The sequence below is a fragment of the Chlorocebus sabaeus genome, chromosome 13 (assembly GCF_047675955.1).
Source record: "Chlorocebus sabaeus isolate Y175 chromosome 13, mChlSab1.0.hap1, whole genome shotgun sequence".
NCBI lineage: Eukaryota > Metazoa > Chordata > Mammalia > Primates > Cercopithecidae > Chlorocebus > Chlorocebus sabaeus.
In genome coordinates, this window is record NC_132916.1 from 18,218,554 (window position 1) to 18,232,261 (window position 13,708).

A 13,708-nucleotide genomic window follows, 5' to 3' on the forward strand; every position below is an offset into this window, starting at 1 on the left:
GACTTTCTATAAGACAGGAACTCTAGAAAATACAAATTTACAGAAAACTTAGATTCTAGCCCTTAAATAATTTACATTATTCATAAGTTGGTAATGCAATGAATCAGTATACATTTCAGTCAGTTGTGCAAACTTCATGCCCAAGAGAGATTCCAGGCATTAGGATAGTGTGAAAAACAATTTTAGCTTCTTATGCAATATCAGGCAGTGTTTCCATATCACGCTAATCTCATTCTTATTGAAGGTTTTCTCTTCTTTCTGCTCACCTTTCATTAATTTTCATCAAAAGCTGAATGAAGCCTTGTTAAACAGGATATTTAGAGTTTTTCAGGACCAGGTGCAATGGCTCACACCTCTAATCCCAGCACTTTAGGAGGGAAGGGCAGGTGAATGACTTGAGCCCTGGAGTTTGAGACCAGCCTGGGCAACATGGTGAGACCTTGTCTCTAAACAAACAAACAAACAAATTAGCCAGAGGTGGTGGCATGTGCCTATGGTCCCAGCTACTTGAGAGGCTGAGGTGGGAGGATCTCTTGAGCCTGAGAGGTTGAGGCTACAGTGAGCTGTGATTGCACTTCAGCCTGAGCGACAGAGTGAGACTCTTTCTCTTAAAAAAATAAAAATGAAAAATAAAGTTAGAGTTTTTCAGATCATTCATTCTCCCATTTCAGCTGTATGACAATAGTGTCTGATTTCATTCTGAGTTATATTGATCAGCAGGAATACAAAAACAAAATTCCTCTTATTAACTTGGAAGCCTTGGAGAAAACTTTAACAACTTAACCTACGAAAGGCATTGTTTATAAAGAAGACTTGTTTTCACAATGTCCATTTTCACAGAACAACTCAAAGTAATAAAAAATAAAGTTTAAATACATTTGCTAAGCACCAAAAGTCATGTCTTGAGAATCAGAACAAAATGAAAGAATTTCTATTTTTTCCCCACAAGTCTCTTAATCTTTTAAAAATCACCCCCTCCCCCATATCTCCCTGAAACATTCTTTTTGGCCACACTCTCTTGCACTTCTATATCCCATGGCCTCACAAAATGTTTGGCTGTGAGAAGTAATGAGTTTTGGAAGGTTCTTTAGTGCACTCCCACTTATTATCTTAGCATACATCTTTACAAGTTAAGACTTATGTCTCAATTGTATATTCAGAAATTTGTCTTTTGATCTTTGTACTGACTTTGTCTTCCATTTGGAATTTTTTTCTTTTGATAACGGGACATTTATTTAGTCCTTTAATTCTTATTTAGCTTGACTTAGGGAATAATGAAGGTATTCCTCATTTTACTGGGGAAACCCTAACAGTGTCCTTAGCTTTTCTCTTATTTGCAGGGCTATTGAAAAAACATATGTAAGAATCTGATGAGAAATGTGTAAATGTGACTCTGGTGAATAGATCCATCACTACTTTCCCCAAGTTTCCTTCTCCAACGAGGTGTCGGGTAGATCATTCAGAACAGTAATACAAGGAGCCAACCACTGCCCATCAGAGTGCAGATAGGGGCCATAAATTCAGGTTCCTGTGAGGTCCAGAAAGATGATGTAGAGGAATGAGGTGAGTACCAGGCTAAGTGTGGTAACAGGAGAACTGAGTGGTCCTGCGTCCTGTCTGGAAGAGGGGAGCAAATATTTCCAACTAAAGTAACCTCAGTGAACTGCAAGAACTGCGATCCCAGATTTTCTAATTTACCAAGAAAAGCCAGACATCTGGACTTTTATTAAAATATAATTAATGATTAAAATTCCTTTAAGTTATTTATTAAACAAGACAGGCAGTTGACTACTTGCATTATTGTTGAGAATGAGGAACCTGATACCTCATTGTAGAAAGCAACTAGTGGAAAGCGGTAATGGATTTATTCATTAAGTTTTCAAATTTGTCAAGAAAAGCTAGTAATATGGATTTTTACTGAGAGTTTTTGAGATTTATTTCCAAATAATTCAAATTTTTTTCTTCCTTGTGTTTTTTTGTTGTTGTTGTTGTTGTTTTTTGAGGACAGAGTCTTGCTTTGTTGCCCAGGCTGAAGTACAGAGGCACGAACTTGGCTCACTGCAACCTCCATCTCCCAAGTTCAAGTGATTCTCCTGCCTCAGCCTCCCGAGTAGCTGGGACTACAGGCATGCACCACCAAGCCTAGCTAATTTTTGTATTTTTAGTAGCGACGGGGTTTTGCCATGTTGGCCAGGCTGGTCTTGAACTCCTGACCTCAAGCTATCAGCCTACCTTGGCTTCCCAAAATGCTAGGGTTACAGGTGTGAGTCACCGTGCCTGGTCTCAAATATTTTTTTAAACATCTGTGAGCTGTGTATCAGCCCACTTTGGCTACCATAACAGAATATCACAGACTGGGTGGCTTAAACTACAGAAATTAGTTTTTTCAGAGTTTTGGGGGTAAGAAGTCCAGGATCAAGGTGCCCCAGGACTGTTTTCTGGGGAAGCGTCTCTTCCTGGCTTGTGACAATTCCTTTCTCTTTGCATCCTTGTGTGACATTTTCTCTGTGTGAGTGTGGAGAGAAAAATCAATCTTTGGCGTCTCTTCATCTTTTTTTTTTTGTATTCATTGTTTTTTTTAATTTTTTTTTTTATTATTCTTTAAGTTCTGGGATACATGTGCAGAACATGCAGGTTTGTTACATAGGTATACACATGCCATGCTGGTTTGCTGCACCCATCAACCCATCATCTACATTAGGTATCTCCTAATGCTAGCTCCCCTAGTCTCCCATCCCCTGACAGGCACTGGGTGTATGATGTTTCCCTCCCTGTATCCATGTATTCTCATTGTTCATCTCCCACTTATGAGTGAGAACATGCAGTGTTTGGTTTTCTGTTCTTGTGTTAGTTTGCTGAGAATGATGGTTTCCAGCTTCATCCATGTCCCTGCAAAGAACATGAACTCATCCTTTTTTATGGCTGCATAGTATTCCATGGTGTATATGTGCCACATTTTCTTTATCCAGTATGTCATTAATGGGCATTTGGGTTGTTTCTAAGTCTTTGCTATTGTGAATAGTGCTGCAGTAAACATATGTGTGCACATGCCCTTAGAGTAGAATGATTGGTAATCCTTTGGGTATATACCCAGTAATAGGATTGCTGGGTCGAATGGTATTTCTGGTTCTAGATCCTTGAGGGATCGCCACACTGTCTACCACAATGGTTGAACTAATTTACACTCCCACTAACAGTGTAAAAGTGTTCCTAATTCTCTACATCCTCTCCAGCATCTGTTGTTTCCTGACTTTTTAATGATTGCCATTCATTGTGGTTTTGATTTACATTTCTCTAAAGACCATTGATGATGAGCTTTTTTTCATTTGTTTGTTGGCCACATAGATGTCTTCTTTTGAGAAGTGTCTGTTCATATCCTTTGCCCACTTTTTGATGGGGTTGTTTGTTTTTTTCTTGTAAATTTGTTTAAGTTCCTTGTAGATTCTGGGTATTAGCCCTCTGTCATATGGATAGATTGCAAAAATTTTCTTTCATTCTGTAGGTTGCATGTTCACTCTGATGATAGTTGCTCTTCATCTTTTTTAAGAACACTAATCTCATTGGGCCTGGCATGGTGGCCAACTCCTCTAACACCAGCACTTTGGGAGGCCAAGGTGGCTGGATTGCTTGATATCAGGAGTCTGAGACCAGCCTGGCCAAAACCCCATCTCTACTAAAGATACAAAAATTAGCCAGGCGTGGTGGCGCATGCCTGTAATCCCATCTGAGACAGGAGAATAGCTTGAACCTGGGAGGTGGAGGTTGCAGTCAGCCATGTTCATGCCACTGCACTCCCTCCTAGGTAAGAGTGAGACTCGTCTCAAAAAATTAAAAAAAAAAAAAATCTTATTGGATTAGGGCCCCATGCTTATGAACTCATTTAATTTCAGTTATCTCTTTAAAGACCCATTCTCCAAATACAGTCACATTGGGAGTTACATTTCAAAATATAGATTTTGGAGGGACACAAATAATAATTCATTCAATTCAAGCCTCTGTCTTATAACTCAGACTTCTCCAGATTACATGGGCCAGGTACAATGGTCTAGTCTAGCATTCTGAAGCACTAATGTGCATCAGAATCACCTGAAGGTTTTAACACACTTTCCAGAGCCTCACTTCCTTAGTTTCTGGTTTAATGGGTCCAAGATGAAGTCTCAGACTATACATCTCTAACAAGTTTCCAGGGGATATGCTTGCTGTGGCTCTGGGAATCACACTTTGAGAACCTCTGGCTGAACATCCTTCTGCTCTGGTTTTATCTGTCAGTATGGTCCCATCTTCTTTCTGGCTTTTGGAAATTCTTCAGTCTCTTTGGATGTGTCTCTATTGCCCATCCTACCCTCCTAGGCTATTAAGAATGTATTGTAAATTCAATAGGATTTTGCAAGAGATGGGAGGTTAAATAAACAGACAAACCAACCTGTGCTCCCTAAACTCATTGTGAAACACATTTTAGGGTAGATGATCATGAAAAACATTTTTTTTTCACAAGTTAGGCAAAAGACCCTTAGGTTCTGTAATAAATTGAATATGTTAATAATGTACAATTCCAAGTACAGTCGGAACTGGGTTGAGGTAGGATATTTCAAATTATATTCAATAGCATTTTTAAAAAAATGATACACAAGGAAAAGGAAGCAATTTTCCCCTATGAAATGCATTGATCTTATGGATATTAGCATATATTATACATGTTTGGTGTATATATGCTAAAATGGATGTGGGAAAATTCTGGAGAAGTTGTAAAATGAAGCTCTCACAACGATCCTAGAGATCATAGTATATTCTTTCACAAAAAGTTTAAAAAAACCTGGTGTTCTTTATTTTCCACAAACATATATTAAATGTCTTACACTGCTTGATTCAAAAGAAGTAGATATACAAGTTTATAATCTATGCCGGTTCTCAATTTTTATTATCTGTCATTGAACCTGATGAATGAACTTCACCAGTGAGACAAAAATCCCATAGGCATACCTCGAATCATTTACAATTTTTGTGCCAGCTTTTACTCCACCCCTGTGATGTAAAACAAGTAAATTTAAACTTTCAGGAGTAAAGTATTTGTGAAATGATTTTGCATCTGACAAAAGTTTTTTAAATAAAAAATGTACAAACATCTGAGCTTTTTATTAATAACACACTTCATGAAATCTTGGCTGAGAATTATTGAGCTAGAGGTCTGAGGAGTACTTTATTATTGTTATTTCTGATTTGTGTTTAAGAATTACTAAAAGGATGTTTTTGATGGTAGGTTATAGAAATTGAATGAGATAGACTTAACCATATAAATCTATTTTTGGGGGCTTAGCAAATAACTCTGTAGTAGCTGGGAAAACATTAGCGTGAATAATTGGGGACAATTGTACATGGATTGACATCTCTCCTGAATGCTTTATATGTCATTGTCCAAAAGTAGGGAACTGAATGCTAATAGTCTCTATTTTGCTATTTCTTGCTTTTCCTTTGGTTTTCTTTAAAACGTGTTACCACAGTCAGGCTCTAAACTGACTACCTACCTCTTTATTCCCTTTGAACAAATAACGCTGATTTTGAAAGATGATTTATGTATATCTATTATCTTCTCCCTTTGTTTTTCATGTCAGTCCATGCACAGAGGATCACCGGTTAGTACAAATTTTAGAATTCTTAACTCCTGATTTTTATAGGTAAAAGGGAACATAAGTTTCATGCTATTTGGTAACGAACTTCAAAGTAAGTGCATCTTCTTAAACTTCTCATTGCGGTTTCTCTTAAGCTCCAGTCAACCTCTAAATATAAAGAATAACATTTTTTTTTTTCTGTTTGGCATTTTTGCTGGTAATTCCCTGCATGTTATATTTTTTCAACCTTAAACAAAAGAAGTTTCTGAAATCCACTTTATAGTTTTTACTTTGTACACCTAACAAATCCCCCTGAAATTTTCACTGAAACCACGTGCTTGTTTGTTTCGATACCTCACTCTACTTACTCCCGTGTACCATTACATAGGCATGATCAGAGCGTATTGATGTCTACTAAAGGCCTAATTGCTACATAATTAAATGAGTTATAATATTCTAGTACATTACTAGTACAATTTCTCTTTTTTAAACAGATTAAATTAGTCAACATTAACTCCACCGATATAGCTGACGGCCGACCCTCAATAGTTCTTGGATTGATGTGGACCATTATTCTATATTTCCAGGTATTGTGCTACAGTTCCTTTTTTAGTTGATGCAGTGTCACGGAGGGAGATGGTGGTGGCCATTTTAATAATGCTCTCATTTGTCATATCTTTGGGATTGATCCTTAACTTAGCAGAAATGTACCTTCCACACATACGTTGTTTCTTTGGTAGCAGAATTTCCTCTTCTCCCTTGCAAAGCTGTTGCACATGGAACCTCAAGTCCCAAAGTACTCCCGCAGAGGTGCCCAATCTGAAAAGTTAGCACCTCACAATGAAGATGAAATATGTTGCAGAAGGAGCTTAGGAAACTTTTCTGTTTTCTTTGGAAGGGAGCGGTTCCAAACTCCTTTTAGACATGAAGGAGAGAAATGAACTTGCCATTTTATCCAGAATAATTGTTCTCACCAGTAGGTTTTAGTTGATTCATTCATTCATGTATTCTATAAATATGTGTGTAAGATACAGCTGGGGTGGAATGGGAAGTGCGAAGAGGAGTAAGATATTAATCATGCCTTTTAAGAGCTTGCATTTTGTCAGGAATGTCAAGGGTGTTAACATGACTCATTTGTAGGTGGAAAAGTAAAACATCCGAGAAAATAATAGCAAAGATAATGCTTATATTTTTGCTGGCTGTTAACTCTCAAACAGATCGAAGAGTTGACCAGCAACCTGCCCCAGCTCCAGTCTTTGTCCAGCAGCGCATCCTCCGTGGACAGCATAGTTAGCTCTGAGACTCCCAGCCCACCAAGTAAACGGAAGGTGACCACCAAGATCCAAGGAAATGCTAAGAAGGCTTTATTAAAGTGGGTTCAGTACACGGCTGGCAAGTAAGTATCAAGAGTTTGTCTAAATTCGCAATCCATAAATAATTTGAATTATGAATGTATTACTAATTGCACCTTCTAATGATTGCAAACTGTGAAGAGACATTTGAATGAATGACTTTGCTTTAGTGCTTGTTTCACTCTTTCCTTGAATTGAGATATAAACACAAATCACCACTAAGACTCTAGGAAAATGCTCTTATAAAATTAATTTTTTCTTTTTTCATGTTTTTGGGCCTAATTAATTAAACTGATTAATCCTAAATTTTGAGTAGCGTGAGGGCTAGTTCTATTTAGGTCATTGTTTAGAGTTTCTGCTCCTATTAAATAATCTTTACATAAATAAATTCGAAGTTTAAACTTGGTTATCTCTTCATGAGACTAGTATGTTCTATTTAAGAAAAATGTGAACTAAGGTACACATTCCAAAAACATTATTTTTTTTTTTATGTTCTGAAACTTTCTAGCAATTTTAGTTTTTAAATTTTTTCCCTTTGGTCTCATTTTTTATCCAGAGTGTAGATTTTTTTGTCAACTCTAGCTTTGTGAGCTGAGAATTTGCATCTAGTTTTCGGATTTCCTCTAGGCATAATAAATTTACATGTGTATACATTTATATGATAATAGTGGATAGAAAATGACTGCTCTCAGACAGGTACAGTGACTCATGCCTATAATCCCAGCACTTTGGGAGGCTGAGGCAGGCAGATCACTTGAGTTCAGGAGATCGAGACCAGCCTGGCCAATATGGTGAAACCCCCATCTCTAATAAAAATACAGAAATTAGCTGGGCATGGTGGCGTGTGCCAGTAAACCCAGCTACTCAGGAGGCTGAGGCACCAGAATCGCTTGAACCTGGGAGGTGGAGGTTGCGGTGAGCTGAGATCAAGATTGCGCCTTTGCACTCCAGCCTGAGTGACAGAGCTAGACTCCATCTCAAAAAAAAAAAAAAAAAAAAAAAAAAAAAAAAAAAAAAAAAAGAAAGAAAAGAAAAGAAAAGAAAAGAAAAGAAAAAAAGTGCTCTCAAAAAGTATTTTCTCATAGCAATTTCAATGGAATTTTCAGTTGACCATGTAAGTATTTTGCCGTCTGATGTGGTCAGGGGTAAGTACTTTCATGTAGATTTCCTAAATCTACATGATTCATGTTTGATTTTCCTAAACATCATGTAAAATTACTCATTTTTTATCTTGTTTTGCATGCTTAAATCTAATCTGAATTTGATTCTCTACTTCTGGAAAATAGTTGTAAACAAGTACTTATTATAAAATATTGAGGTGCTAAACATAGGGAGTTCTATTTTTAAGGTGTTTGAAGAGCAAAAATAAAAAAATAAAGAGAAACAGAAAGGATGTAATTAGTGTTACTAATTTATGTTGTTTTGTTTAACTTTTAAAGTGTGTTGCTGGTTTTCTAATTCAGGATATGTTTTCATGATTCAAGTTGTAGTCAAATATATTTCTGAAAACAAAGCTTTGTGGCACTTTAGAATCTGAAGTAGAAATGAAATTTAAAAAACCCTTCCCACATTGCCGGAACACTGTTTAATTGCATCCACGGTGGCATTACTAATGTCTCTTACAACTTAACTGGGTAGGGAGAAGACTGGTGACTGCGTGCGGTGTGTCACGATGCTATTACAATTAAACTTTGCAGTAATGTCGAGGTGGTATTCTGTGGTCCATTGCTTCACACGGCATTAAATTAACCAAAAACAAATTGATTTTCTTTTAATAAAACAGTAGCTTGAAGTAAACTCGAATTTAATGCTGTTGGAATTATCCAGCATTTAATTTAGTTTCATGCATGCTATGTTGGGTTTCGAAGATGTGCAAGAGTCTGGTGACAGCTCAAAGTCATTGCTACAACTTATATATTGGTAACATCAGTGGAAGTTTTACTTTCCTTATCTAGGCCAATGTCCAGAATCCTGGGCCTGCGGATTCTCCACCCGTGAGCAGTCAATAAGATCCATTTCTTTTGTAACTGCATAAATTATAGAGGTTTGGGGTGATGACTTTTCTCTGCCATAAAAATTCTGTAATGAACACATGATTCCATGATGCTACCAAACCGTTGATAATTTTTTCTAAAAACTGCCTTTTATACTATCCCGGTATGTACTTTTCAAGCAACTTATTATCTAACATGTGTGAAAGATTTTAGAATCTGTATCCATTTTGAGGTATGAGTGATGTTATTCCTAAAATCATAATATTTTGTGGGACTCTAGTTTGGAATTTCATCACACTTATAAGATTGAAGATGGTGGGAAATGATAAAACATCCAGGAAACACTAAACTAGTTATCAGGATGTATCCACTGTTTTCATATAAAGTTTAAAAATATTTGAGAAATAAATTAAAAAATGGTTTCAGTAACATAAGATAGTTAAGTCCTCTAATTTTTAAAACTAATTTCATCCACTATCAGCACATATTATCAGAAATAAAAGCATTAAGTTATAGCATATCTTACATTTGCATACCTATTATCACATATATAAGCAGAACAATTATATTTTTGGACAAAAGTTAGTAAGGTAACAAAATAAATATATGTGTAGCCATAGTTATTCAAAGTAACTTGAAGTGAATACATATTAGAGGTCAGAAATGCTTATAAGTTGGTCACCCTTCATCACTTCTTTAAATGGTGTGTCTAAGTTTTCTTTGGATTTGTATCTAAAATACTCAAATAAGAGGTTTAAACTAAAACTTTTAAGGAATATTACCTACTACTTTAACTGATGTAATAGGAAACAGTGTGTGTATGTGTGTGTGTGTGTATACCTACATATATTTTTTCAACAAATATAGAAGAAATAAAACATGCTGAAACGTTTTTAATTATTTCAGTATAGTAAATATTTAGAAAAGCATATTATGTCTTTCTCTTTGAAAATGTCTAAAACAATAAACAAGTTCAAGAAAATTAGAAATAGCTAATTACATGGTGAATATTTATTAACTAATTATGTATTTACACCCCACTGAATTTTGTTAAAAACTAATTTGAAGTGGCTTAACAGGGTAAAAAAACATTTTTAAATGAGGAAATGTGGGCAAAGAAAAATAAAATTAAGTCAGAGATGGATTACAAATGAATAGATAAAAAGGACATACTGTTCAACCTGCATGGATGTCACCTGTCTGCTGAAAAAAATTATATCCATACTACCAGAGACATAAGCTTGAAAATAACTAAGAGAAGATTCAAGATTACTTTACAATTACTGGAATCTCGTAAAATTGTTTTAGCCAATGATCAGGCTCAATGATGCATAATATATTTTATGCAAACAGTGTACATTGGTAAAACATGTTTTAAAGTGAATGAGAAGTTGTGTGCGATAAAATTTAAGGATAGGCTGGGCGCGATGGCTCACACCTGTAATTCCAGCACTTTTGAGGCCGAGGCGGGTGGATCACTTGAGGCCAGGAATTTGAGACCAGCCTGGCCAACATGATGAAACCCTGTCTCTACTAAAAATAAAAAAATTAGCCAGGTGTTGTGGCACATGCCTGAAATCCCAGCTATTTGGGAGGCTGAGGCACAAGAATCCCTTGAGCCTGGGAGGTGGAGATTGCAGTGAGCCTAGATTGTGCCACTGCACTCCAGCCTGAGCAACAGAATGAATGAGACTCTGTCTCAATAATAATAATAATAGTAATAATGATGGACATTTATAAACTCGTTATATTAATCAGCATACCATTCAGGTTGTATTTTTCATGAAAATTTTGAAATTCTAGTAAAAATTAATTGAGTGATATTTTTGCTTTATTTAGCAACAACTATAAGGTTAATGAGACTAACTTTTTAAAAAGAAACTACTGGATGACCAGATGACTTTATCCATTGAATGTTCCCTAATTAAGTGATCATATTTGCAGGCCCTCCACTTAATCAAGGGGTACAGCTAATGCTCAAAATCATCTTTACAACTCTGTTTTCGGAACTGCCTTTATAATTGATAAATTACATGTAGAAAAAAAAATCATTCATTATGAACTTGCCTCATTTCTGCTTTCCAAAGGCAAAATATGACTACTAACTTGAAATCAGTTTCTTAATAACTGGCTTTGAGTTAATCAAATCCACCACCAAAGAAAAAAGATTTACCACCAGGACTTTGCCCTCAAGACAATTACAAAAAAGGAGTTTACAAACAGTTTTATTGGTGGAGGAATTGGAATTATTGTTTGCATTTAGGTGGAATACAGGGTCCCTTGTGAACACTTGAGAGATATAATTGCAATATTTGCATTTTTCTGTTCTATTGCATTGGAAAGCATTCAGCCACATCATCTTAGTCTGTAATAACCTGTGTACAACACAGTGCCGCTTCCCATTAGAAACGTGTTAGATCTTTCTACAAAAAATATACAGTGGTTAATTACTCTCACTTTTGGCATCTTTATAATTTGTTTTCTTAAAATTTTTCAGCATTTTTCTCTAAATTGATTTTTCTTTATAAAATGAATGTAAAAATATGCTTTAAATTAACTATCTTAATTACTGAAAAATCCAACATAGAAATCTGTAAATATAGAACTGGAATTTCGACATCTTATCTTGTTACCCCCTAAAAATTTTGTTTTCCTTAATTTTCCTCAAACACAATGAACTGATACAGTTCTCTGCATATTGTTGGTGAAAAGCACTGGATTTTGCATGAGGCCTTGAAGAAAGTCCTTATATCTATTCAGAATGTGACATCATTTTATGTTTTTATAACACAAAGGCAGACTGGAATAGAAGTAAAAGATTTTGGGAAGAGTTGGAGAAGCGGGGTTGCCTTTCATTCAGTTATTCATGCCATTCGACCCGAACTGGTGGACTTGGAGAAAGTGAAAGGCAGATCCAACCGAGAAAATCTGGAGGATGCTTTCACTATCGCTGAAACGGAACTGGGGATCCCAAGACTGCTAGATCCTGAAGGTAGGCTGAGTAAGCATTGACTGCTGTATACGTTAACACAGAGGGTTTAAATGTCTTTTTCTTTTTTTTCTTTTCTTTCTTTTTGGGACTGAGTCTTGCTCTGTCACCCAGGCTGGAGTGCAGTGGCGCGATCTTGGCTCACTGCAAGCTCCGCCTCCTGGGTTCACGCCATTCTCCTGCCTCAGCCTCCCGAGTATCTGGGACTACAGGTGCCTGCCACCACGCCTGGCTAATTTTTTTGTATTTTTAGTAGAGACGGAGTTTCACCATGTTAGCCAGGATGGTCTCGATCTTCTGACCTCGTGATCTGCCTGCCTCGGCCTCCCAAAGTGCTGGGATTACAGGCGTGAGCCACCGTGCCCGGCTGAGGGTTTAAATGTCTTAACTTTCTTAAACTCAGAAATACACATGACTTCCAAGATTCTTCCAAGCCGGAAAGCTGGAGAAAAGTGGGAAGTAATGGTATTTTCCTGCATCAATTTTCTTCTGGATAAATATCTACCACCATAGTTGGGGTAAAATATGATTTCATTGCTCCAAACAACACTTTGGCATTGGTATATCAGTCAGGTGAACGGGACTTAATATACTTAAGGGTGGAATGAAAGTTTTAGAATGAGGGGAGGGTGTATGAGGGGAGGGTGACAGGATAATATATAATCTCAGAGGTCTGGAAGATGTAGATTATTCATACTTAGAAATGTTTTTAACCATGCGGTGTTTTGGTGTCAATCAGCAAACTACACAAATATTTGACTGATATTTGTCATTTTAATTGTTTGGTACATTTTTTTGTAAGGCTGTGAGTGTTAAGACTTTTTGGAAATGGAGTGAACTCTTTCAAGCCTTCAAAAGACAATTTAGATGCCTTTGATAAACTTTTATAAACTAGTAAGTTGTTAGCTATGTTGAAACAAAAGTATCAAAGTGAAGTTCCAAATGTCACAGATAATTTATGTGGGTTGGCAATTATGGACATTTATATCAGTGAATGCAGAAATGTAAATACACAGTGAAAGCAAATTATTTTTCCCCTCTCCTCCCTACCCTTCCTGGCCTCTGGTAACCACCATTCTACTCTCTATCTTCATGGGATCCACTGAAAATTATTTTTAACGATGGAATTTCAGACCGAACTTCCTTAGCTCTGAAACAAAGAGGATAGACTTGTGTTTCTAAGAGTAAGTTACGGAGACCCAGTTAGGTTTCCTCGAAGATGAAGGGACCCATGGAGATTCCTTGACATTTCGGGATTCTGTTTTGAGTCCCACTCTGACCCCACCCCCACTTTCACTAGGATATCAAAGGGCTTTCTGCCTTCTCTCTGCACAAAAATAAATCAAGGGAAAAACACGTATTCCAGCCATCAATTTCAGAGGATGTAACAGAGCTGACATTATTCCTAGAGTGGGATGAAAGAAGATTATACATGATTCTTTCATATCCACCAGACCGGAAGATCTTAATATTTTCTTTGATGGTCAGAAACTGAGGTTGCCTAAATACAAGGCTATCCTAGATATAAGACTTTCCTCTAATTTCTTAATGAGAACTTCCCCTTCAAAAAGTTATTTAACCAACTTGGATGTATAAGCTTTTTGGGATACAGATTAAGTACTCCAAGTCTATTATAATAATTATTCTGTGATTTACATATATAGTTAACAGCATATACTACATTAAATCATGTATTAAATATTGCTTTTCTTTCCACTTTCATATTTCCTGAAAAAAAGTTTTAGTCAACGGTTTGACTCATCACCT

The 13,708-nt window shown here is 36.4% G+C and overlaps 1 protein-coding gene across 14 annotated transcripts in view; it reads left to right on the forward strand.

Moving 5' to 3' along the window:
- Positions 1–13,708, forward strand: part of SYNE1 (spectrin repeat containing nuclear envelope protein 1) — a 527,413-nt gene that overhangs the window by 127,600 nt on the left and 386,105 nt on the right. For 12 of the 14 annotated variants that reach the window (XM_073022337.1, XM_073022331.1, XM_073022333.1 and 9 more), the window contains exons 7-10: positions 5,610–5,630; positions 6,101–6,193; positions 6,824–7,002; positions 11,748–11,944. In XM_073022337.1, coding sequence (XP_072878438.1) covers positions 5,610–5,630; positions 6,101–6,193; positions 6,824–7,002; positions 11,748–11,944 — 490 coding nt within the window. The remainder of the gene's footprint in view (positions 1–5,609; positions 5,631–6,100; positions 6,194–6,823; positions 7,003–11,747; positions 11,945–13,708) is intronic. The other 2 variants (XM_008007617.3, XM_073022329.1) reach the window with 1 other exon arrangement.